The following is a 27,790-nucleotide window of genomic DNA, read 5'->3' on the forward strand; positions in this document are numbered from 1 at the left end:
AACTCAATTTGCGTTCTAAAATTCCTTTCTTGTGGAGAATCGGAATTGCGCTGGATGCTATAGGCCCTTTCTCACTGACATCTTAAAACAAGTATGAAATTCTTCACCATACCTTCGCCTGGTAAGAGAATATGAGTAGCTCCTATATCCACTTACCTAGGTGACACAAGGCTACTTACCTAAGTGGATGGGAATAAAGGTGTTAGTGTTGATCTGAAAAAAATCTCACGCCAAAAATATGTCCTTGCACAAAACTGTTCCTCGAATAGGCTCCAACAGGGATGTGGTGCCTAAAAGGAGGTTTCCGAGAGATAAAGTTAGCAAATGGGTTTAAAGAGGAAGACCTCTGAGAGAAGGCTGAAGGGATGGAATATTTGGTAGACAGAAAGAAAAAGTTACTGAATAATTTAATAACAAGAGTCACCTGTATGAAAAATAATCACACAGACAATGGAGGTTAAATTTTATTTGTTTTGCAAGGAAAAAAGCATAAGCTGCAGTACAAAAGATTTGGTTTCAATATAACAAATTCAGTTGCAGTGAACAAAATCAGTCTTGAGAGCCATTGATATGAAAAAATGGAATAGGATACGACAGATGGTGCAGGACCTTCAAAGACAAGATACAGAGATAGCCCCCGAAACGCTGATGAAGGCATGGGAAGGCTAGTGATGGTAATTTTGGTCCCTGCCCAGTTCTTATGCTACCCTATTTTCTCTTCTCTTGTGATACTCTCCTCTTGTATTACTCGATAACAGAGTGAAATGCTCGGTCTCTCTAATGCCATCTTGTTGGGGTCTGAGTTCTTCCCATGATGGCCTTTGGGCTAATAGCTCTTGCTTTTCACTTGGTAATCATTACAGGAACTCAGCTTTGGACTTGAATTTTTACAAAAACAGCCCCTCCTTTTTTTCCTTCCCTGGATTTAAAGGAAGTCTGGACTTTGTGCTTGCCTAAGATAGGTTTGACCCCCATCTTCTGGATCAGGGAGCTTCTCAATCAATAAATCTTTCCTTACTACAAACTCTGACATATTGAATATTGGCCTTTATGAAGTGCCGGGCACACGAACTTTTGGACGGGTAACAACCCTATGAACACTGCATACATACTGTGAGGGCTGAATTCTCTTTTGGGTGATCAATTACTCACATGATCCTCTTTCTAAAGTGGTGATTTTCAACCGGTGTGCCACAAGAATGTTTAAAACATGCAATACCTGACTATTTTAGTCAGGGGCACTCAACTCTTTTCTCTTAGATTGTTAAATAACAACAACAACAAAAAAACCCCCCAAAAACAAAAGGACAACAAACAACACAATAGCTGTCTGGTGTGCAAATCAAAATTATATCTATTTTTTGTCAGATCAGCAGAAAGTATATTTTCTGGTGAGCCACAGAATTTTAGTAAGTTTACAAGTGCCATGAGATGAGAAAGGCTGGAAATCGCTCCTCTAAAGGAAGGCCTGCAAGCGGTTTACATTCTGTACAATGTAACAGAAGTATATGGAGATTCTCATAAATTTTATGAAATACAGAGTTGAAGTTAATCCATTCTACTTTGAAGAAATACTATTGAAGGTTAGAATTCCTTTATCAGAGTAGCCAGACTTTAAATGCGTCGTTTGTACTATACTGTTTTAATGACATTTCATTTTTATATTGGCATGCCAGTTAAAAGTTATGAAATGACATATTATGGTGGGATTTTAAATTCTAGAAAAACTGAGATACTTTTTATTCAATTTAATTACACCTGAGGTCATTTGGCATTTCTTAAAGATGATCTTTTGAGTTTAATAAACATCAAGAACTCTAACACCCTAAATCTCGGGAGAACTAGTAAATGAGAGCCCGGGAAGATTTCAGACATCATTTCTTCCTTTGTTTGAGGTGATGATTAACTTTACATTGCTCAATTCAGTTCCTAAACATTTTGATAAGTACAGTTAGGCTGACTAATTAACTTGTAAGGTATTGGTGATTTGCATGTTGAATTATCATGATAAGAGTTTTTAGTGTGTTGTTATTAATGTGACACAAAAGGGACCGATCACTAAAATCAAATACATGCATCAATATGCCAAGAGCAGAAATAAAAATTGCAGTAAAACACAGCAATGCTATCTGGGGTTGAAGCAAAAGATTACAGAATTAGGTACATGTATTTTACATTGTATATAATTGTCTTTTCAGTCTTATAAGCTCACCTGACTCACTTAATAGAAAATGTTTCCCTACGTCAAAACACATTTAAGGTTTTGTCCTCTCTTAAGGACTGGAGCTGTCTCATTCTCTCTCATGATTCATTAGTACAGCACCCATTTAAAAACAGCTGTTATAAGCAAAGTGGTATTTCAGAGAACATACAGTGATGGAGGAAGGGAACAAAAAAGCCCTTCGTTTGCAGCCAAGAAGACACGTCTTCTTGGGTTAGATCTGAATTTGTTTTGAACGATTATTTGGAAGAATTGCCACAATTGTTTTAAAGAAGTACAAATGTCTGTAAAATATGGGATTCAGTAGTATAAACAATTTTGACATCTTTTGTTGAGACCAAAACAAACAAAAAACCAAAAAAGAAAACAAACCCCACACTGCATGTTCTACAGCTCAGAAATTAAATAAATCCCCAGATTTCAACTTCCACTAAAATATTTATTAACTGATGACATCTTACAGAAATAAATAAGAGTTTTTCCTCTAGTACAGATAGGTATATTTATATGTATATATAGTTTTTTACAAAATTGAAGCATATCAAATTGCTTCCCCTACAACTGCAGCTCAAAAGGAACACTAGGAAACAAATAGAAATACTAAAATATGCGCATCATTAAATCATAACCACTGGGTTTCTGAGTTGACATCACAGATGCTGGGGAGACAGAACGCGAGCTCTGAGGCAGAGCTGGAGACCCGCGCTGCGCGGTCTCGCCTGCGTGGGTCACAGGCTCGTTTCTCAATGTTTCTGAATCTTGGTTCTCTCCCTTCAAAACAAGAGTGGTATTAATTATACCAGCTTCACAGGGTTGTTGGGCAAACTAAACACATGAATGTACAGGAAAGCTCTTTACAATATGTAAAGAGCTGTAAAAAAGAATAGTTCTGTTTCATTTCATACAAAAGAATCAATGCATATCTTTCTTCAACTGAAGAATAAGCACCAAAAGTGTGTGTGTGTTTTCTTCAGCTGTTTACGTCAAACCTAGAATAAGAAAATGCACCTTCACTAAGCACCAAAGCCTCTCGGACACATGTGATCCAGGGGACATTTCTGTTACAGGTTTCTGGGTAGCTAAGCAGAAGCTAATGAGTCCTGAGGGTCATTTAAAACTTTGAAGGCTCAAAGAAAACAAAACGAGAACATTTGTATTACATCAAATGACTAGGATATGATAATCTACTACTCCTTAGTTACCAATTTCAAAGTCCATTAATTCTTCACAGAAGAAGAAACACTAAGTTATTAGCACTTGCAATTATTTGCTTATGTAAATATGACATTCTCTTACTTCAAAGATAAAATACTAGTCACTGAGATAAGTACTAGTGGAATAAAATAAGAAACCCAATAATAAATTTAGATATTTGTGGTTGAAAGTCTAGTTACACAGAACATGGGAAAGGAAAAGACTGCAGGACGTCAATATAATGATTTTTTAAAAACCTGCCATATTTCCATGTTACAATGATAAGGACTGAAGTTACAAAAATTGTAATATTTACAGATACCTCCATCTTAAAACACACAAAAACTTAACAATAAGAAAAAATAAAAGTAGAGAAAGCAGGTTAGATAATTTTAAGGTAAACATTAATACACTGAAAAACCCTAGTTAAAGTTAACTGTTTACCCTGACACTACTTAACATGTAATAACAATAGGAAAAATGATCAGTATTTCAATTTTTCATAGCAAGATACAGAAAAAAAGAAATAATGGCCTAATACTAACTTACTGTTGGAATGGTATTACTGTAATGTTACTATGTATGGAGTTATATTCTAAATTTACTTAACTAGGAGTGAATATAATTCATCATCTACTTAAAATATTACTAACGAGATATTGCTGACTTATGTGCTAAAGATACTGTAGGCCCTTCCGAAAATGAGATTCACGTTGGCTGAAGAACTAGGTCATATAAAACTAGGCTAGTTTACTTTCTCTTAATCCAACTCGTTTTAAGACAAACGTTATGGAAAGAAAAGTACGTATTACCTGTCTCAATTCCCTCACATATAGATATCCTTTGGAACAAAAATAAATGTTTTATTAAGAGTGAAAAATTAAAAATCTTCATAGGTCTTCTGGAAACAGTATATTGAAAAGGGCTCAATCACTGCTAGGGCACTGTACAACTCAGAGAAAAGAAATTCATTCAACTAAGGACAGTATACACTGACATCTACTGGATGCTTCACTTATAACTTCGCTCCACAAGCTATGAGAGTCTTTAAATACGTTAAAGTTTGCAGACTGAATCAAGAGCGCTTCATTCAAGGTCTTCGGTGTCTTTGGTGAACAGGTCTGCCAGATCCGCCACCGTCAAGACGGAGGCCTCCGAGTGCTTCCCCGCTGAGTTCGTGTGACTGCACATTTTCCAAGTGAGCAGGGGCAGAAAGAAACCCAAGGAATAAATTATTTTATTGTGCTACTAATAAAACAAAGACATGCTCCCCCCTCAACTGTTACTAATGCTCTCACCTTACAATTTACCTTTTTATGATCCAAAGTTAATTTGTTTCAAGAGAACTTCCACAGCAATGCTAATCGCTATTTTATTGAGGCAGCTTAAATATATTCACTGAATTCTGGTATGTATGGAAACCACCACCACAAAAAGCCTTCATGTTTGAGGCAAAAGCTCTTGTGGTGGCCTCTTTCCTTCTCATAAGCCACCGATGGAAGACAATTCCAGGTTTCGGATTGCTCCTTTGCTCACTCTGCCAAGCCCCCTGTGGACACGCCCCTGTGAAGGAAACCACCCCCCGCTGGGCACACCTCCCAGTCACATCTATCTCATGAGGGTACAGTGAGGCATTTATGGTTTCAAAATGACTTTAGAGAAAACAAGTTATGAAATAAATATTGAGAAGTTTTAGGATTCCCAAGTTGAGGTTTTAAAATTAAGGCTGTTTTGGTCTCTGCTGCTATTCTGCCTTTGGAATTAACATTAACAAATTACCAGCAGAATTTTAAGTCCAGACCTTCCTATCTGCATGTAACTAACAAGTAGTTCAAAACAGCACTTACCCGTGTTTTTTGCCGTGTATAATGTGCACCCATGCTTCAGCACCAGTTTCCACGTATAATTTGCATTATACATGGGAATTAGCACTGCTCGTGTATAATGTGCATCCTTATTTTTCCCCTTAAAATTTGGGCAAAAAAGTGCACACTATGCATGGTAAAATATGTAAGTCTCATTTTACACTTATCAGACTAAGGCTTTTGCGTTGGGCATGAAGATAGATTTCATTTAAAAATCCAATGTAGCAAAGAAATGTAGGAGAGTTTAAATATTTGTATACATTACAATCCCTATTAATGTTAAGTCAAATACAGAATGAGCATTAATAGAAAATTCCGAATATGCAAAACACCACGCCTTGCTTTCAAAAAGCATTCCCACTTGCACCTTTTGGTTGGCCAAGTGGTCATCTCGGTGATGCAGCTCCAAACACTCACACAACCTTACACATAAACAGAAAAACTTCCCCATCAACTAAGCGTTACCCACCTCCTCTCTGCAGTTTTCAGCATTGCTTGCATTCTTTCTTCTATTGTTGCTTTAATTAAGAATCTGTGTACAATGGTAGGTCTAGGAGGCACATAACAATTACAAGTTTAAAAAATCTTAGAAATAATGAGAACACTTCATTTAGCCTATGCTGTCATCAGTCAGCTGGCAGGTACTGACGAAGGTGCTGGGGGCCTGACAATGGTTCAGCAGTGAATAAAACAAACCATTTAATTTCCACGAACTAACATTCTAATGAGGCGAGATGCAATAAACACATAAACAATTATGATGTTTTCAGGTAGATAATGCCAGGAGGCGGCTGACATGTGAGCTGAAACACAGCGGATGGGAATGAAGCTGCTAAGCCGAGCAAGAGCGGGAAGAGTGCCCTCAGAGAAGAAACAGTGAATAAATGCGCCGTCCTGGGAAGGGAGCGCGCTTGGCCCAGGCTGAAACCCTCCGAGGGGCAGAGGGAGGGCTGGCGGGGCAGACGCAGGTTGTTGAGTGCTGGAGAGCGCCCGGAACACGAGACTGGAGACGGGCCACAGATCAGACCGGAGAGGGTCTGGTAAGGGGACGGCAGGAATTTGGATTATGGTGTGGGTTTTATGCACGATTTGAGCTACATTTGATTATGCTTTAGGAATCCCTTTGGCTGCCGTGTGGAGGCTGGACTGCTAGGCAGCAAAAGTGGAGACGGCGTAGCCCGTTAAGCATTTCTGCAGTCAGCCAGGTGAGAGGGTGGGTGGACACTGGTCACATCAGCAAAGGCAGGCAGCACGCAGTAGGCTGGGGGTATTTTTTGGAGTGGGGCTGACAAGACCTACGTGATGGTTTGGATATGAGATAGGAGACGGGAAATATGGAAGAGTTGTAGACTTCTGGCTTAAGAAGCGATAGATTGGGGATGTCCAACCCGCGGCCCAGGATGGCTATGCATGCGGCCCAACACAAAATTGTAAATTTACTTAAAACCTTTATTTTTGCTCATCAGTCTTTGTTAGTGTTTGCATATTTAATGTGTGGCCCAAGACAACGCCTCTTTTTTCCACTGTGGCCCAGAGACGCCAGAAGGTCGGACACCCCTGCTAGCCACGACAGGGCCGCGTTCTCAGGCGGGGCAGCCCTGGCGTGGGCGGCAGCGTGGTAGGGGTGGTTTTGTCTGGTCCGTGTTCATCTTGCGTTTTCTATTAGGCGCCCAAGGGAGGTGTTGAGTCTAAAGATGCAGGTGTAGAGACAGGCATGGGCATGTGCATCCGGGCCTGGAGCTCAGTCCGGAATAGACTGAGCCTCCCTACACGCGACAGCAGGTGACCTGCGCTTCTGCCTGAAACCAGACTCCACGCGGAGCGTTGGACCTCTTGCCGGCTCAAGAACATCGTTCTGGCGTTCCTCCCTCCTCTCGCCTCATTAGTTTTTCTGTTTCTAGTGAAATCACTCTATTATTTCTCCCAAAGAAAAGGAAAAAGCAACCTCTCTTGACCCCTCCCTCTTCCTTTTCTCTGTAGCAGGACTCCTCACAGCACCGGCCCTACCAGCGCCACAGGGGCTGCCGAGGCTGAACGGCTCTGTGTGAGGTCTGCCACCACTTCTACTGGCCGTGTGGCCCTGGACAAGTGACTTAACCCTCTCTGCTCTGTGTGTTTGTTAATAAGTAAATAAAATCCTATCCTATCTTACACGCCCATCAGGCCACCGCCTCCACCCAAGCTGGCTTTGATCTCCAAGCTGCTACATCTAATAATCAGTCCTCGATCCTGACCTCACCTGACACTCAGACAGTACATGACACAGCTGATCATATGTATCCTCCCTCTTGAGTTACATTCTTTACTTGGCTCCGAGGACAGCGCTCCCTTCCAGTTTCTTCCTAATGTACCGTTTGACCTTTATTTGTCCTCTTTGCTGGCTCTTCCTCTTCACCAGAGCCTTTAACTTTGGGATGTTCTGGAATTTCACCCTTGGTCCTCCTCTCTATCTACATTCTCTCCATTGGTAATCTCATGTAGTCTCAAGACTTAAAAACACTACCCGTGTATGCTGGTGACTTCCAGATTTTTCTCCTAAACTCCGGACATCTTTACAGAATAGACATCTCCATTTGGATGTCTAATAAACATCTCAAACTTGTATCTAAAATAAAGTCTGCCCTTCCCTCACCAAATCGGCTCTGCTTATAGTCTTCCCCTGGTCAACTGAAAGCTGCTTTATCCTTCGGGTATCCAGGCCAAAGACCATGTTGTTAATCCCGACTCTCTTATATACCATGTCCAATCCATCCAAAAATACTATTGGCTCTCCCGTCGAAATAAATCCAGACCCCGACCACGTCTCATCATTTCCACTACTATTAACATGGTCCAGGTCAAGTCAACTCTCACCAGAATTACTGCACTTGTCTTCTGACTAGTCTCCCTGTTTCTAGTCGCCTTTGCTTCCCTCTCAGAATGACTGTTGTAACACTGACTATCATGCCACTCCTCTGCTCAAAGCCTCCAAACGGCCCTGGACCCTATATCACAGCACCCCCGCCCAACACACACCCACCGCCCCAGCCAAGCTCTCTGACTTCATCTCCTACTCCATTCCTCTTTGCTTACTTTACTTCAGCAACTCTGGCTCCCTCCTGTTGCTGCGGCATACCAGGCAGACCCCTGACTTCTGGCCTTTGCACTGAGGGTACCATCTCCCTGAACATTCTTCCCCAAGGTCTATCCCCTCAGCTTTATCTCACTTCCCATCTCTTTGCTCAAATATTACCTTCTTCATAACGCTCTCCTGGCCAGCCACCTGTACTCTGAATTTGTTAGATGAACATGCCTCTTTCTTGCTTAAAATGAAGTCATCACTTGTTCTCTCGTTCTCGGCTATTCCTCACAGAGCGGCGCGTATTTTTGAGCACGGCATAGAAGACCCCTTCTCCTGCCATTCCACCCGACACCTCACACCTCAGCGACTGCAAACCCCTTACAGTCCCTAGAAAGATTAGGATGGTTAGACTCTCTTTGGCTGCACAAACACCCCTTTTTAGCCCAATTTCCTTCAAGACTTCACTACCTAATAAAGCTTTTTCTGACTCTCTAGGGCACACACTGACAATTCCCTTCCTTTGTAACCACGATACTTCTATTGTATTTTTGCATATTCTACTACATTATGTTCAGTCATGTTTCCTCTACTACATGGTAACCTCACTGGGGCAATAGATTGTCTTATTCAACTTGACTCTTCAGTATCCAGCACAATGCCTCACATATAGTAGGTACTAAATCAATATTTATTTAATAAGTTCTTCATATGGATGCATTTCTTTGAATAAAAGTGGTACAGACTATATAGTATGTGCTATTTGGTTTGCTTTGGGCCTAAAACTAAATCTAATTATCTTATAGTAGACCTGTCCGTCTTAGAGTGGGGCTCTCTTTTCCTAGGGAGAAGAATTTAAAAAGGAGATAATTTGTCTTTAGTCATGCATGAAATACACTCGTATTTTGCCATGTATAATGTGCACATTTTTGATCAAATTTTTAAGGGAAAAATAAGGATGTGCATTATACATGGGTAGTACTAATTCCATATCTATATATTTTTAATTCTTTTATTTACACTTCTGTGTTAAAAGCAAAACTCTAGAAAGCAATAGCGATATCTGTATAAAAAATAGTACCCTGGAATACGATAATCGGTTTTGTTCCTAAATATAAATAAATAAAAAATTGAGTTAAAAAATTAAAATGGAAGACTTTTTTTCCTGAAAGTTTGGGCCAAAAATATGTTTTGAATTATACATAGGAATGTGGTATCATGGCAAAACTCAGTGCTTTCTTTTAAGTACAAACTACCTAAGACAATGAAAAATCAATTTTTCCCAAAATTATGATGGATGTCTTCATCTTTGCAGTTGTCTTAATTATTTTAAGAAACTGCTTTGATGAAGTATCAGGGTAATTTGTGAAAGAGAAAAGACAAAAATCTAGGAGAATTTGGGGGTTTGTTGCTTGGAGAAGGGAGGGTTGGAAATCTCTTAAAATGTCTTTCTTTTTAAATATTTTATTTATTTATTTTGAGAGAGAGGAGAAGGGAGGGAGAAGGAGAGGGAAAGAAACATCGATGTGACTGAGAAACACTGATCGGTTGCCTCTCGTATGTGCCCCACTGGGGACCTGACAGGGAATTGAACTGGGGACTTTTCACTTTGCAGGACAATGCCCAACCAACTGAGCAACCACATAGGTCAGGGCTCAGAATGTCTCTTGGTCACATACTAGTACTTGAAAATTTGGTAAATGAGGAAGAGATGAAAAGTGAATAGGTTATGATGAACATAAAGGAGGAGTTTAAACAATGATTGGTATCTTAGGAACTTGAAGCAAATGTGGCTGATATTAATTTAAGTCCTTACTTTGTTTGTCCAATTCGGTGCACCCTTCCTATGGCCTGGAGCTCATGGGCAGGGTTCAGTATGGGCTCCACCAACAGAACATGAGTAGCTTCAATGATAGTTAATCCATTAGAACCTGTGTGCAGGGGCAGCAGCAAAATATTGATTTGGGGATCATGTTTAAATGCTGAAAGGTTCTCCTAAAAAAGAAAGGTACATTTAAATTTTAGCTGGATCATTTAAAAATAAGAGCAGTATATTATAGCCTATGTTAAATATATCTAATGGTATCCATTTCACTGTGAATGCAACAGCTAAGAAAATTCAATGTAAAATTACCAATTTTAGAAAACATAAACTTGTTGCTTGACTTTATGAGGAAGTGTCATATACACTCAAGTGGACTCCCAGGATACATGTATGTGATGTATGCAAATTAAACTGTATGAGCTGAGAGAAAGAGAAAGAATGTGTTACACTGAGTAAGACTGAGTATGAGATAAGAGACATAAATTTTCTCAATTGTCACGCGATCTCCTGTGTGCCTCTTTGGGTGTGCGCCGGTTGTTGTGCTGGGAGTGATGTAAGGAGAATCTGACCACATGCAGTTTTGCCTGATGTGATGTCTTTAGAACCTAATCTCTGAGACATGAGGCCATTGTCCACTCAAAAGGTACATCAAAGGCCATCTCTTGCTACATTAAAGAAATGTACCTCAAGTCAGAAGGATCTAGCTAAGGGCATAACTGAACAGAAAGAAAACTACAGTTTCTCTACTTCGCTGTTTAATTTAACATTTTATAATTAATCAAGAAACAAGACAATACATAAAAATAACACAGTTAAGTTTCAATTTGCAACTGAATCTACTTCTAAAAATCATGAGAAAATCTTCTTGACATACCTGAAATGTTTTAACACGACTGATCTGTGCAAATTCCATGTTGTTGTCAGTGAGAGCTTTTGAAATAATATCTAGGACATCTTGCCACTAAGAACACATAAGACAGTAAGGAAATATTTATACATAGCTTTCACATAAAGAGAATCTGAAAAGAAACTAAGTCAAAATAACTTTTGTACCTCAGAATTAAGTAAACACAAAACCATAAAGTACCATCCATATTTAGTTCCATCTAGAAATGGCAGTGTGTGTGTGTGTGTGTGTGTGTGTGTGTGTGTGTGTGTGTGTGTTTTAAACCAAATGCTGGTTACAAATAGGGTAAAATAAAATAAGCATCTTTGAGAACTGAATTAAGATAAATATAAATAATAGAAAATAAATACCGGAGTGCTTAATAAATGTGGTTATTTACCTCTCTAAAATGAAAACTAGATTTTTATTCAATGTTATTCAGTTGATTATTTTTTTTCTTAAACAATCAAGTTCATTTGTGAAATGAAACTTTCAAGGCTATGCACCCCAATTTTAAAAATTATTAATTTAAGAAAATCTCTAAGTAAAACTAATATAAAAACATAAAATGTAGCTATAGGAACTATCTTGTGAAGCATCATGCAATCCTATAAAAATAATTCTATCTTATGGATATGGAAAAAAGTCTCATGTGGAAAAATCTATCAGTAATTCTAAATCTCACCTATGTTACGGCAAACATTAATAATTAGTTCTCAGATATACACTGATTAGAGACAGAAGGCCAGTCTGCATTAATACTGGGGATGAAAATGCTGATTGTACCGTTGAAAAAACGAGTGCTTTAGCTCCTGGATCTCTCAGCTGGATTCTCATCAGAGTTCTGACCACAGCTTCCACTTTTGTAGAATGACTGCCCTTTGAACACAAAGAAGAAAACACATTACTACCAAGTAACATTAAGTAAACAATGGAAAGGAACACCAACATAAAATACTTTTATTATCAAAACTATATGACAGGTACATATGTGTTTAACCTTTTTAAATTTTGTACTTGCTGGAAATTTTCTTTAGCCTCAAACTGTAAAAGTTATGGAATTAATACTCTGAGAGAACTGAACATAAAAGCACATAAAAAATTCATACAGTGATATGACCCTGAAGGTAAGATATTTTAGTTAAGTGGACAGGTTTGTAATTACAACATTTTGTTACTTTAGATAAGCACAATTTATATCCAAATACACTATTAATTTCAGACATTATGGCACTGGAGATATTAAAAATACAGTGAATTAAAATTAACTTAAGCAAACAGTGAAGGATCCAACCCATGAAAAGTCCTTTCTTACAATGGCATTACAAAGGACAACGACAGAGGTACAAATGATGTCCTCTTGGATGAGCTGTAAACAAAGCTAGATAAAGACAGAGTGCTTTTTGCATACCCATTTCCCCTCTAAGAGTATGTCAGTGAGAAAAAAAGAAAGAAATCAGAAAATAAAGAAGATAAGCAAGTGTTTTTATAGCCTTCACTGAGAAAGTTTTTATTCTGGAATGTTCTGGGAGACAGCATGACATGGAGGTTAAGGGCATGGGATTTTGAGTAAGATAAATCTAAATTCAGCTGCCAGTTCTGCATCTCACTAGTTATGGATTCTAACCTTGCTAGCCTTGATCTTTATCTGTCAAACAGGGATGATGATCACATCTATTTCCAAAGGTTGTTGTGAGGGTTAAATGAGAAATGCATACAAAGCATTTTGCCTAATACCAGGCAAATAATAGACACTCAATAATTTATCTTTCTGAGACTGCAAATACAAGCACTATCCTAGGGCAGATTATTCCACAAGTGGGAAGATCTAACCAACAAGAAGTAAAACTATTCCCACAGCAGCGCTACTCACCACCCCTCTCATCACTTTTACAGAAGGGACATTAAACGATTAGACTACAAACAAAACAAGGAAGAAAGCTATGGTAATTGCAAGTTAGCAAGGCGGAATTATGGGAAAGTTTTAAAATTCTGATATTAAAATCCCAAGCCTATACTTATTCCTCTGGATATGCAGACTTTCAGTTATTCTTGGAAGTTTAAAAAACACAAGAAATCTATTCCAGTCTAAAAATTATAAAGAGCAAAATTATGTAAATAAATAATGTATTAAGAGCAAAATTATCTCAAATAAGAGAAAACCAAAATTAGCATATGGTGATCATTTTGGAGTTTAGAGAAAAATATCCCTTCAAGGTCTTATTTTCAAAAAGATATCCAAATAAAATATCAAGATAACTATGAACCCTTCTATCTATTAAGCTGCTTCTTATAAAAATTTACAGAAACAGCATCATCTTTTTTGTAAGTAGCTCCCGAAACGGAGTGCTGACTCTATGAAGGAAAAGACCAGATGGCTCCCTTTTACCGAAGTCTGGCCAGCTCATTGGTTGCTCTCAGCGATCCCTTCCAAGTGCCGTAGTTCAGAACTACTTGGTGTCAGTCCAGTTACTCCTCCCTATGAAAAAAGATGAATATGGAAGTCCAGAAATCCAAAGCTCTGCTTGGCAGAACCTAGATGAGCAGAGATGACCTTACTACCAGTTTCTTCCAGATGGACAGCAAGTGGCTAGTGAGAATGAGAACAATGGAGACACGAGTGGGTGCCATATTCATCTTAGCTCTTGGTTTGAGCAGGCATGCCCTGCACACTTTTTGAAAACAAAGGCAATAAATGTATCATCCTTATGTTACATCAATGTGTTGAGGCAGTTTCTCCAAGACAAAAGATTTCATATTTTAGACTACTTGAAGACATTTAAATTATCATAAAAAATGTTGCTTCAAGTTACAAGACACTATGTTGAAAATCCATTATCTCTATGAGTCTACCTTAGTAAGAATTCATAACTCGTTGTTAAATAAAATGAAAATGTTATACACAACAAACAATTGCTGATCTACAAAGGCAGCACAGAAAATGCAGTAAACTGGAAAAATTGAATAAAAGTTAGATAAGGATCTGGTTTCTGTCCTATTTGCTAGATCTATCACAAGCACTTTTTTCAAAACTTAAAAAATTACCAAAAACTGTTATACATTAATTGGCCAATTAAGCCAATAGAAGTACACAGGATTAAAAATTAAATTTTTTTTTATTCTGTTACACCTTCTTATGCACTTTAGAAGCCTACATAAAAATGTACATACAATCCCTAAATATTTTATAACAGGGCCTTTCATTTGACCTTGTATCTTAGCAATCTTTTCATGTAGGACGTTTATAGACACCTCATTTCAATGGTTGCACAATACTTAGGGGACAACAGTTTATTAAATATTTTCTTATTAATATATATTTAGATTGATTTTCGTTATTTTTTACTGTGACAAAGAATAGCGCAGTGACTGTGCTTGTACTTACAACTTTGGAAACATGCAAACATCAAAGCAGATGTAGGTTCATCAAAGTAGAAGTTGATCAAAGGTTAAAGGAACTTTTTAGATATTTGGATTTTGACAGATTCCCTATCAAACTGCCCTCTAATACGATAGAACTTTTAGCTATTAACAGTTAAATTGATCACATGTGCACACTTGTTAAAATTTAACTTTTTGCCAATCTAATAGGAGAAATGAGGAACCAAATTTTTATCGAGTCTGCGTGTTCCTGAGAATGGACTACATATTATTTGCGGAACATTTAGTATTGCTTTTCTGTGAACTGTCTATTCATAACCTTTGCCAATTTTTAAAAACTGGGCTATCTTACTTGTAGGACCTCTCATATACTGTACATGTTAAACCTTTGTCAGAGGTTTATATGTCATAAATATTTTCCTATCTCTTGGTATGGAGGTCATATTTAATTGAGTTAAATGAAATAATGTAAGCCAAAGGACTATATTAATCACATTGGTGGTTACAGTAACTCACAAATGCTTGATGAATAACAGCTGGATTCAAAAACTAAGTATTTTTCAAGTTTACTATTTTATTTTTTTGAGCTTGACAGTTAAATTTGCCTTTCATAAGAAAAAGATGAGAGATTTTATTTGGAAAAGAACAGCTTTTTCCTCAGTTAATTGCCCTGCCATGGATCTATTTAGAATAACTTCATATTATACAATATCATATCCCAGAGTCATTCATCAGTTGATATATTGTTTTAAGACAAGGATAAATGGCATTTACTGTTTTATCACCTAGAGCCTAGCTTTTAAATAGTACATGCAATCGGAGTTTTTAATGCAAAAAATATTTACATTTTTTTAGCCTTCTCAATTCCATACATGACAAAGAACAAAATACAAATAAAAAGGGGCTAGAATACAATTTAAAATTTTCAACATATTACTTATTCATTGAGAATGATTAACAGGAGGCAAATAAAATCTTGTGATTAATCTTTAGCTTTTCCACTTATAAATGCTAGAGTGGCTCAGATAAGCAATCACGGAAGACAATGGGATTTAATCTGGGTATTGTGTACTGAACCATTGGAACTGGTCTTAAAAGAAACCATCAAGTGGAGGGTGGTGTCATCTCATTCAGTTGATCAGCATGGATCTTTTCCATCTACCTACCTATCATCAGCTCCAGGGAAGCTTAGTAAACTCAGCAAACCCTACGGGTCCTACAGTGAACATTATTATATACCATTAAATGGTATATAATTTTGTATATACCATTTAATGATTTTCTCTAGATATAGAAGACATGTCTATAGTTAGCTAACAAAATGTGAATGTTTAAAAATTGTAATAGAAAAATTAGAATGTGGAAAGAAAGATTTCCTCATATTTTAAAGTGAGGAGTCAATATATACTGTGTAAAGCTAGTATTTCAAGAAACAAAATTTATGTATATTAATGAAAGTCATAGAAAAAATCTTTATAACTAAAAATAGAATTTGGTCATAGTGGCAAGGCAAAGAAAGAATGGAGGAGAGAGTTACTTTTCATTGTGAGCTTTGTGTAAATTATTTCTAATAAAAATAAATACGGGGTGGGGCAAAATTAGGTTTACGGTTGTGAGTACATGGAGTTCATTCTTGTACTATTATTAATTATTGTATTAGTTTCCTTTCTAACAACTATAAACCTACTTTTGCCTCACCATGTATTATACCTTTTGTCTACTCTGATTTCTTACAGATGAACAGCATTTTAGAGGCATGAGTGGGAGGCCTGTATAATTCTAGGACTTTTTAAACGTATTACCTCAATGGGCACTGTGTTTATCACAAGAAAACTGCTCTTCTGAATTATGTGAACACCCTGGTGCTCACACAATTTTATCTGCAGCATCTCTTACTGCTCTAGGGTCAAATGGAAGGCGAGTCTGTGCTACCTGCCACGGATGGTGAGTGTCAGCTTTGTTAGAGGTGGGACAGTCACATCTAAAACAGAGCACAGGTAATATCTTAACTTTCCAATTTTTACTTAGATTGGTATTTGCAATCTTTTAAACACTACAAGAATCAAAGGTCTTGAGACCAGGGATATTTTGAAAATTCATCTTACTGAAGAACATCACTTTAAAGAAGGCAAATTTATATAGCTTAACTCCCTTTCGCCAAAGAGAACTATGCTCCCCAATCAGTAATATGACCAATTGGATTATGACTTGGTGACAGGTAACAGATTTTCCTTGCTGGTTTGTAACTTGCAAATAACCTGAATGTTTTCCACTACTGTTCAGTTTGGAGGAAGTAATTTCTTGTCTTGGTATTTTATTATTTTCATTACTTTCATTTTGGACTTTTCTTTTTGAAGTAGAGCTAACTCTTCCAATGCGCCTGTGCTATCCGCGGTGGTTTCAGCTAAGACCAGTTAACATAGTTTTATTTCTGTCTGCACCTGTTCACCATGTAAAAAACCCATGTTAGTAGCGACAGATACAACTTAGTGCTGTTGTGCAGCTTGTATGACCGGTTTCCTAAAGTGGGAATACTTTTCCAGTGAATGCCTGGGGCAAGTGCGAGGCTCTCTCAGCTTTCACAGGCTGCTTAAATGAAGTTCAATGGAAACTCCAACTAGACTGGTAAATCTTCCAAGTGTACAAGGACACCAAAATATTACCCTGTTCTTTTAAACAATTTGCATAATGATTGTCAAGTTACCAACTGCAAAAAAATTAAAAATTTTATTTGGACTCAAAGAATCTTAGGCATATTATGTGCAAATACTATTCAATTGTCTGTCTGTCCATCCATGCATCCATCTATCTATTCACTGAGTACCTATTCTATGCCAAGCATTATTCCAGATGTTGGGGACATACTAGTGAATAAAACAAAGCCCTCACCTCAAAAACTATGTCCTTTCTACATTTTAATAAAGTTTACATTCCACAAAGTATAAGTTCTTCATAAAGGTAATTTCATAAAGATATTCTATGGCTTAAATTGTAGAAGTCTCCATTGTATATTCAATTTATTGCAGGCTATTGTTACCTTCAACACTAGACTAACAACAGTTCAGAATTACAAGTGCTAATTTGTCCACTGGTAGAAATTTTTTTTTGCAATTATTAATATATTTACCCATGATATTTATAACAAAAACACACAACTGCATTCTAAATTTAACAGTTAATAATCACATATAACTATATTTAAACAGAATCATTTGTGGATTATATTCACCCAATTATTCTGTCAACTTTAAACTCAGAACTTTCCAATTGTTTTCTCACAGATGTTTATTTTAATTACGTTTAGAAAGTACAAGACTTCTTTTTCACAAGTCACCTCTGAATCAACTAAACAGAAACTTAAAAAAAAAAAAAAAGAAAGAAAAAAGAAAGGAAAGGGACTAACAGGATTCTACCCACAGAATTTGACATATGATGTTTCTAGGCTTCTCTGGCAGTCTGAATGCAGAAATACAATCATTCCCCGCCCCCCCCCCCCCCCCCCCCCCCCCCGCCATAGAAAAGGCTGCATAAAATGTATCAATTATCAGTAGATTTACTTGTTAAAAATGAATCCCCTATCAACTAAGTCAAAACCTATGGGAATGGGCCTGACAAAACATTTTATTCTAAAAAGCAGGCCAGTGAATTATTAGACACTCCACAGTTTGAGAAGGTGAAACCCTAAGCATGTGTATGGGATGGTGGGAAGGCGCCTGCCTGTGGTGGCTACATCCGTGGAGTGTATTTTCTCCTGGATAGAAACTTCTTATGACATAAAAACCTTGTCTATTATAGGGTCAGGGTTGCCACTCAGAAAATGCTTCATATGAAACCTAGCCAAACTCAGGACACAGGGAACATGCCACGTGGGGCCCGTGTTCTGCCAGGAGGCCTACTTCAGCATCCAGAACGCCTGGCAGTTGTCAGAACTTGCAAGGGGAATTTTGTTTACCTTGTGAAATGCCCAGTGTGTTCCAAGGGTCATTTAGGAATACTGTCACACTGTCGTTAGGGCAGGTACAGTCTTTAACTTAAATGGATCCACTAAAGAGAACACTGTGATATCACTATTTTTTTCATTTCTATGGTCAGTCAATAGAATTCCTTACATTATAAATTACCAGTAGAAAGAATGTCTTCTGTTATTTAATACTATTTTTATGTTTTCCAAATATCTATTATCTGAGATCAGCTATATAATTAAGCACTATGTGTGATATTATATTATACTATTTATTATGTCCAAGGGCCTCAACTATTGGCTTAGAGTGAAATAAACATTTCAGATAATGCAAAAACTATAATGGAATAAAAAAAATTACTTCTCAGGATTGTTTAATAAAAAGATCAGGAATCTGATAACCAATAATAAATAAAACCCTAAGTTTAGGAATAGTTTGATCTTGTATTTACTAAATTTCAGAATAATGGTTATTCACATAGAGCCATCTTTTTAAATATCTGGTCACACCCTCAACTCTGACATAGATGATGTGACTGTTTAGTGGGAGAGTTACAGACAGTCAGGAGAGTGCAGTGAGAGTCTGGGAAAACAATAAGCTGATGCTTCAAGGAGAGGTAGCAAATGCCAGGGCAGAAATGTGACAGGTAAGAAAAGGGCACAAGTGGCAGAAGTGGCAGACGTATTTGGTGACAGAAAAGGCAGCGAGAAGCAAAAGTAAGCAGCAAAGAGCAAGGTGAGAAGGTGGGAGGGGGATAAAACTTGCTTGTATAATCGGTACAATATTCAGTCATGTTATATAATAAAAAGGAAATACAAGTATATATGCATATAACCGAAAAGAAATTAACTTTAGTAAATTCTGCAGTCTTCTGATTTTTTACAAGATGCTTCAATTAATTCATGTGTTCATCGATGCCCAGGAAAGACAGGAAGAAGTCAGAGCATGATAAACACATTTGCGCACTGATATTCCTGTCCCAACAGGATAACAAATGTAACTGTCCTGTCCTAATCCCTCTCCTGGGTGTCTAGGAAAGCTGCCACAGGATAAACAGGTGTTAGGTTTGATGGGCTCTGTGGTTCAGTTTCATAGAGACCGGGCTGTTTACCGGTAGCCAGAGCAATCACTTCCTAAACTGCAGTGCATTAGGCCTGACGCAGCAGTTCTTTCCTATGCTGTTCCCTGTCCTGCGAATGCTTTCGTCTAGGAGTCAGCAGCCCTTATTAGCTACAGATGCCATCTGTGGCCCTTGGGATGCCTGAGGCCAGAGGAAGACACAGAAGAGAAAGAAAGGGCTAAGAAAGACTATTTTTATGACAAGGAAAGGGAGGGAGAAACCACAGGAGTGGGAAGAGAGGAGGAGAGGCAGAGAGAAGGAAAGCAGTTCTCTGTGTGGTGGGTAGGATAAAGTGAACTTGAGATACTACATGCTGCCCACTTGGACAACCCATTCAACACTCAGGTCTCACCGCTTCATCTTCTAAAGCCCTTTTCCCTTCGCTTCACTTGCGTCACCCAATTCTACACTTACATTTGGAGTACTAACACCTGTCCTCTCTGAAAATGACTAATTAAGGTCGCCTCTTCTCTGATAAGAACACATGTGCCTACAGCTTATTTGCTCGGTGGCCCAACCTACACCTGTTATTTGGTTTCAATAAGATCTCTCTTTTCTTTCTGCATCAACACTCTCCCTGTCTTTTCAAGAAACATATATTACAGATTATCCCTTCTCCTTCCTATATCATCAATCTATCCTTCTTTACTGCAGATTAAACATGCTCAAGAATCTTCTCTTAAACAAAATAAAATAAAAAACAACACAAAGTCTTTCTGTACTTTGTCTCTGCTTCTGGTTACGACTCTCATTTACTTCACAGTTGATTTGTGAAAGAGCTGAGCATTTCCTCTTCCTACTTACTCACTTCCTGTTCACTTCTCGTTCCACGCCAATCTGCTTTTGGCCTCTACATTTCCAATGACAGAGCTCCTTCTGACACCATCCATGACCTTCATTAGCCAGATTAGTCCATATTGTGGTTGAATGACCTTCAGCATCATCGGATAGTGCTGATAGTTGCCTCCTTACTGAGGCAGAGTTTTCCTGTGGCCTCTGTCGCTTGAATATTCTCCTGGACTGCCTATGTCTCTAGTTCCTCCTTCTTAGCCTCCCTTTTTAGCTCTGCTCCCTTTATTCCACCTTTGAAAAGTTATGCAGTTCTGCAGGGCCTGATCTACAACGCACTTCTATGTTCCTTCCCTTAGGTATCGTATTTATTCTCATCGCTGCAAAGATCACCTATGCCAGGGACTGCATTTTTTTGTTTGTTTGTTAAATCTCCAGCTCCACATATTAACACACGTTGCTGGATAGTTCTACTTAAATGTCTTAGATACTCAAAGATAGTATGTCTAAATGTACTCCTCTTCCAAATACCTTAATATAGTAAGTGCACCATTATCCACCTGATTTTTCACATCAGAAACTAGGAGATCACCTATGAAATCTCCTTCTTCATCAACCCCTCCAACATTCTATGTTCCTAATCAACGTTACTCTAAATATCTCTTAAACATATCCACGCCTTTCCTTCTGCACTGCCACTAACGTAATCAAAGCCACCACCACTACCGTTGTAGCCTCCTAAACTGGTCTCTCCAAATCTACACTATTATTTTCTAGAGAGCAACATAACTGATATTTTCAGGTTTACTCAAATGACAGTGGGAATAAACAGCAACGAGATATTCTTTATTTCAACTATAGTTTTCTTGGGAGGAGGAATCCTAACAACTGCCTAATATACTAACATCTTAACTGAAACTGCGTAAGAGGCAGTTTCAACTTGTAGTTAATTCTATTAAAAAATACAATCTTTATCCATGATGTTCTCTTCACCCATAATAGAGAAGAGAACATCAAAGGCCAGAGAAGAAGGAATTAAGGAAAAAAATTCTAACACCTCTTGCTTAAGAGCACGTGCCACGCTTCTCTCAACTACCCCTTCTGGCCTGTATACTGTACTATATCCTACATTCATTTATTTATTTGTCCTTCATCTAAGTTTGGTTAGGGGGAAAAAACCCACATTTAAGAAAAATAAAGAACAAAAATGTCTAGGAGAGGCTTTTCATTAATAAATGTCCCTTGGGGAGAAAGTCTAATTATAAATCTTGTTTAGACTTCCAATTATAGTTACTTTTTTAAAATTCCGAAGGAAGCATGGGAGAAAAAAGTTTGGAAAATAAAGCCAAGTTTTGAAAGAACACTAACTTCAGTAACCAATCTATTTTCCCCTTCCGCTTGGTTGGGCATATCCTTTGTCCCTGATATCCAAGGCTACATGAAAAATGAGGAAGCAGCTTTCTTTAAATAAATCTCTAATTTAACTGGAGCTCTATTTAGCAGACAGAAATACTAGAGAAAATAACAGGGAACTGGAATTCTAAGAAGTTCCTTTTTTGCCATAATGGGCACAACTATCGCTAAGTCTGATGGAAAAAATGTTCGTGTTCCTCACGCAGGAAGAGGGAGATGGAAGAGAGGCTTTCAGGCGGTGTGTCCACAGACAAGAGCGGTTTCTACACATTCCCAGCCTTGTTTTGATTTTGATTTCCCCCTCCCCCGACTACACTTCTGCATGTTCTCAACCAACTTCACCTTCACAGGGATGTCCTCTTCCTGGCTGGCTTTCTCTGACGTGAAGACATATGAGATTTCTTTGTGGGATGTCGTCTGGCGACAGATGGCACACTTAATGGAACTTCTGTGAGACCCCACACTGTACTGCTCGATAATAATAGAAGTGCACTCATTACAGAAACAGTGCCCACAGGTCAGGACTGCCCACTACAAGAGAACACACAGAACACGCCTCAGTGGGATGCTACCAAAGATGCCTTCCATCTATACACACATTTGAAGGAGGACAGAGTCATAATTTTACTTCTTAAGTATTTCATGATATTAATATTCTGTAAGTCATAAAGGCTAAGTTCTACATTTAAATGAACGATTTTCATGTCCAACCAGAGTAAGCTTTCATAGTCTTTAGTTCTACTCACCCTAACAGTGAGCACAATACAGTCATCGTTATATTCTTAGTTGGTGTTCTCATTTCAGTACTTAGGAAGAATGTGAATTACCCCTTCAGTACTCTAATGGCAGATACAATGCTGGGGCTAAGAAGAACATTCATTTGAATATCATACTTAATACAGTCTATACAACTTATTGAACAGACTTAGTATTTTCACATGTTAAAGCATTTGTTACATAGGACATAAGATGGGCTAGTATCTCAATTTATTTTAAAAGTGGTTTGGAAACATTTAAAAAATTCCCAAATAAACAAATAAAAAGGTATTTTTGAACCCCCCCCAGTCATATTTCAAGAAAGGCACAATAATCCATTCTGGAGCATATTACAGGGACTTCTCCCCTTTTTGGCAGTGGGAGGGGGTGTAGAAGAGCATTACATTTAATCGAGGTGTCAGTTCTAAAGGCTCTGACATCTTGTAAATCAAAGTTGGTAGGATAAAAATAAGAACCTCATTGAGGAGAACTAATAACATGCCATCCAGTTTATAGACATCTATATACTAACCTACACAGAAACACATTTAATTGTTATAATGGTCTAAATTCCCCTAGGATTGCTGTTATATGTACTTTAAATCCTGTTATTACTAGATATTAATAATGCTAAGTAAAAGCTATGCTACTATAATTTTGAAATATTTTAAGTAAATCAACGTGAGCTGTATGAAATTTCTGTACAATTACCAAATAACTATGTTAAAATGACAAAGTCAAATTATTTAGATCCAATCTTGTGACTGGAAACAATATTCAACACTATGCATCTTTAATCGAAAAGGTGGAGTTATTTTAGAAATACGTTTTCACCTATCACTTATGGAAAAACATTGAGCAAACACATGTTGGCACTAGCCCTGGCTGGTGTGGCTCAGTGGATTGAGCCCCAGCCTGCGAACCAAAGGGTCGCTGAGTTGATTCCCAGTGTAGGGCACATGCCTGGGTTGCAGGCCACGTCCCCAGCAGGGGGCGCATGAGAGGCAACCAAACATTGATGTTTCTCTCCCTCTCTCCCTCCCTTCCCCTCTCTAAAAATAAATAAATAAAATCTTTAAAAGCAAAAAACAAACAAACAAACAAACATATGTTGGCACTAAACAGGTCACCTCAACTTTGGCCCTAACTTTAAGAAAAAGATAATCTTTGCCTTGCAGAGTTGTTGAGAGACAGGGGGCCTGGCAGGTGGGGAGAGGATGAATGTAAAAGCCTTTGAAAACTGTAAAGTGTTTTAGAAATACATGTGATGTTTATCATAGTTTCACCTGTTTTCCCAGCTGCCGAGCACAGATAGGACAAGGCTCTGGATTGATACCTCCTGATGTTTTGTCTTGAGACTATCCAAAAAAGAGAAGAATTCAAAAATATATTAGTTATGTTTTAAAACCTGGTACATGTTTTACAGTTCATTTATAGAATTCTGGCAATTGCAATTTTAATAGCCTGGTAATTTAGATGATCTAATAATTTATTATTACCTAATACTATCATTCCTGTGATTTACAAATAACATTTATTAAAGTGAAAAAAAAAAGGAGACAATTTTTATTACAGTTTGTTAAAATTATAGTACTGTAGTTGTGATTACCATAGATGGCAAAATGAAAAGAAATATATAACAGGTAAATTTTCTAACTTTGTTTTCAAACTAGATTTTGTTATGAAGAAATTATATATTCTGCGTGTCTGCTTAGGGTGGGCTCACAGACATGGGCAGAAGTAGCATTTAGTTACAGAACTCCTTGTTAACACTGGTTTCTTCTCAGTGCCCTTTTTCTGATCTCATTAAGGCAAAGCAAATAACTGGAAACTAGAAATATTAATTTGAGACCTATCTAAGCCTGGGAATTATGTTGAAATATAATGGCTTTTCAAAATCTCCTTAAAACTATTTCAAAAATTAAAAGGACTTCAAAACGGTCATCACATAGACAGGTTTTGAAACTGAAGAAAACATAAAGGACAGTAAATTAGACTCATAGATCACTAAAGTTTTTAAGTCCATTGTTTCATTAACCAATAGTTTTTAAAAAAATTGTTCTTGATTATCCTTGAGTCTCTTGGCAAATTCCAAATATGGAACACGGTATTAACTGTAGTCCCATGCTGTACTTTATATTATATCTCCAAAAATTAACTTATTTTAATAACTGGAAGTTTGTACCTTTGACTCCCTTTACCCATGCATCTCACCGGCCCCCATAACTGCCATCTCTGGCGACCATCGATCAGTTGTCTGTATGTACGAGTTTGATGTTCTGTTGCTCTTTTTATTAGATTCAACATAAAAGTGAGATCAGATGGTATTTGTTTTTCTCTGTCTTATTTTACTTACCATAATGCCCTCAAGGCCCATCCATTTGGTCAAAAATGGCAAGATTTCATTCTTTTTTATGGCTGAATAATATTCCATTCCACACACACTCTCTCCCCGCCCCCCACTCTTGCCCACCACACCTTTGTCTATTCATCTGCCAGTGGACATTTAGGTTCTTTTCACATCAGAGCTCCTAGAAACGATGGCTTGCCGTTACCTGCTTCTCCTATAAAGAAGTAGAATCCCTCAACAAGTAGCAGACTCTCAATAAAAGAGTCTATGTGATTACCTAGTATTATTCAGAAAACTTCTCCTGGAGGCCTTCTTTATGCTTTCTCACTGGAACTTTACCAGTACCTGACATTGAAAAAAGCTGATTGACAATACAACATGTTAATCTTCAAATTTCTGTAGCCCTCTCAAATGCAGTCCATTCTGCTCTAAATGATTTATTTACATTTAATCTGTCAAGTTTGGCTGAATTGCTGATATCTTATTAATCACTACTTGATCTAGTGCCTATGATATGTACAAATCAAATTACTTGAAATTCCCTGAGGCCGGGAACCAAATCTATTTCAAATTCCTAGTATAATGCATATATATAAGCAGGTGCTCAATACTATTTGCTAACTGCCAGAAAAATTAAGTATGTTAACATTTATTTTCAGTATTATTTCAAATAAATATAATCACAAAAAATGAGATCATATTCCATTTATAAATTTATAATTTGTTTTTTTCTCTCTTGACTTTCTAACATGAGCATTTTCTTATCTCACAGAAAACACCATTTAAAATACTTATAACATGTTAAAAGAATAATCCATGATTTACATAAGTGTAATTTCTGTTGGACACAACTAGTCTGTTTACACTGTCCTATACTACACAGCACACACCTTTACACTATGTGTATCATATTTTCTATAGATCATCATCTTCTTTTATGATGTCTGTAAATGTTGCAGGCATAGCTAGTATTCTGACTCATATAACTAACAAAAAACAAGTAAAACACTGATTTAAAAAAATCCTGTACCATTAATTATAGGGTTAAAAGATTAAATGGAAAGAGTCTCTAAAGTGGTTTATTGACATAGAGTATATTTTAAAATGATACCTTTTCCAAGTTCGTTAGGTAAAGAAGCTGCCCAAGTTTTTTCTGAAGCTGTGATGTAGCAACAGCTTTATCATTTAGTAGCTTTATCCGATTTTGCTCTACCTAAAAAACAAAAGTTTTATTCTCCTCAGAACAATGATTACAATTATATTAAACATGCAAAATCCTTCCTCAATAACATAAATGTGTCCTCTTTTAAGAAAACCCACTTACATGTGAACTCAAAATAGCAAAATGGAGTCTAGATAATGTATTTCAAAAGGAAATGTGTATTTTGTTTTGCTTTATCGAAGACAAAACTCAATGTAGAATTTAAAAAAAAATACATTTTATTGATTATGCTATTACAGTTGTCCCAATTTTTCCCCCTTTGCCCCCCTCCACCTGGTATCCCCCCATTCCCTTCAGCAGTCCCCTCCCTCAGTTCATGTCCATGGGCCATGCATATAAATTCATTGGCTACTCCATTTCCTATACTGTTCTCAGCACCCCCTGTCTATCCTGAACCTACCAATTTGTACTTCTTAATTCCTCAACCTTTTCCCCCATTGTCTCCCTTCCCCCTCCCAACTGATAACCCTCCAAATGATCTCTACTTCTATGATTCTGTTTCTGTTTTGGTTGTTTTCTTAGTTTGTTTTTCAGATTCAATTGTTGATAGTTATGAATTTATTGTCATTTTAATATTCATAGTTTTGATCTTCTTTTTTGTAAATAAGTCCCTTTAACATTTCATATAATAATGATTGGTGATGATGAACAACTTTAGCTTTACCTTGTCTGGGAAGCACTCTATCTGCCCTTCAATTCTTGAAGAAAGCTTTGCTGGAGAGAGTAATCTATGTTGTTGGTCCTTGCTTTTCATCACTTTGATACTTCTTGCCAGTCCCTTCTAGTCTGCAAAGTTTCTTTTGAGAGATCAACTGATGGCCTTATGGGAACTCCTTTGTAGGTAACCCTCTGCTTTTCTCTTGCTGCTTTTAGGATTCCCTTTTTATCTTTAACCTTTGGCATTTTAATTATGATGTGTCTCCATGTGGTTCTTTTTGTGTCCATCTTATTTGGGATTCTCTGTGCTTCCTGAACTTGTATGTCTATTTCCCTCAACAAAGTAGGGAAGTTTTCTCTCATTATTTTTTCAAATAAGTTTTCAATTTCTTGCCCTTTCTCTTCTCCTCTGGCACCCTTGTGATTCGAATGTTGGTATGTCTGAAATTGTCCCAGAGGATCCTAGTTTATCCTTGTTTTTTTTTTTTTTGGATTCTTGCTATTTTGATTGAATGTTTATTTTCTTATGTACCAAATCATTGATTTTATTCCTGGCTTCACCCACTCCACTGTTAGTTCTCTGTAAATTTTTCTTTATTTCACTTAGTGTAACCTTCATTTCTGCCTGAGTCTTTTTTATGCTGTTGAAGTACCCAATGACTTCCATGAGCACCCTAATAACCAGTGTTTTGAACTCTGTATCTGACAGATTGCTTATCTCCATTTTGTTTAGTTCTTTTTCTGACATTTTGTTCTGTTTTTCTATTTGGGCCATATTTCTTTGTCTCCTCATTTTGGCAGCCTCCTTGGGTTTGCTTTTATGTATTAGGTAGAGCTGTCTGACTCCCTGTTTTAGTAGCATGGCCTATTGTAAAAAAGCACGCCAGTAAGTTGTATAGAGTGGAGTCTGAAGTAATTGCCAGGGTCGGGCAACCTATGTGAACCAGACTGATGGAGCCTTCAATATGGTGTTGCCACTCTGTGGCTCTGTGTAGGCAAGGGCTCAGGAAGGGGACAATGACGCTGCTTGGCCTCTGGGGTTTTGTCCAGGAGAAAGCTGTCCCCTGACACTTGCCCTGATGCCAGACTCT

General features: G+C 37.4%; 1 protein-coding gene across 1 annotated transcript in view; it reads right to left on the minus strand.

Annotated features, from left to right (window-relative positions):
- Window positions 1–1,767: 1,767 nt before the first annotated feature.
- The window catches only part of SHPRH (SNF2 histone linker PHD RING helicase), a 72,168-nt gene continuing 46,145 nt past the window's right edge, over window positions 1,768–27,790 (minus strand). The window contains exons 23-30 of the mRNA XM_054570077.1: window positions 25,932–26,033; window positions 23,757–23,828; window positions 22,057–22,245; window positions 11,836–11,928; window positions 11,038–11,124; window positions 10,155–10,333; window positions 5,750–5,830; window positions 1,768–4,598 (exon numbers count right to left, since the gene is read on the minus strand). Coding sequence (XP_054426052.1) covers window positions 4,502–4,598; window positions 5,750–5,830; window positions 10,155–10,333; window positions 11,038–11,124; window positions 11,836–11,928; window positions 22,057–22,245; window positions 23,757–23,828; window positions 25,932–26,033 — 900 coding nt within the window. The 3' untranslated portion in view covers window positions 1,768–4,501. The remainder of the gene's footprint in view (window positions 4,599–5,749; window positions 5,831–10,154; window positions 10,334–11,037; window positions 11,125–11,835; window positions 11,929–22,056; window positions 22,246–23,756; window positions 23,829–25,931; window positions 26,034–27,790) is intronic.

This window comes from Pteronotus mesoamericanus, unplaced genomic scaffold, assembly GCF_021234165.1.
Source record: "Pteronotus mesoamericanus isolate MK-2021 breed Mesoamerican mustached bat unplaced genomic scaffold, CSHL_Meso_final contig_20, whole genome shotgun sequence".
Taxonomy (NCBI): Eukaryota; Metazoa; Chordata; class Mammalia; order Chiroptera; family Mormoopidae; genus Pteronotus; species Pteronotus mesoamericanus.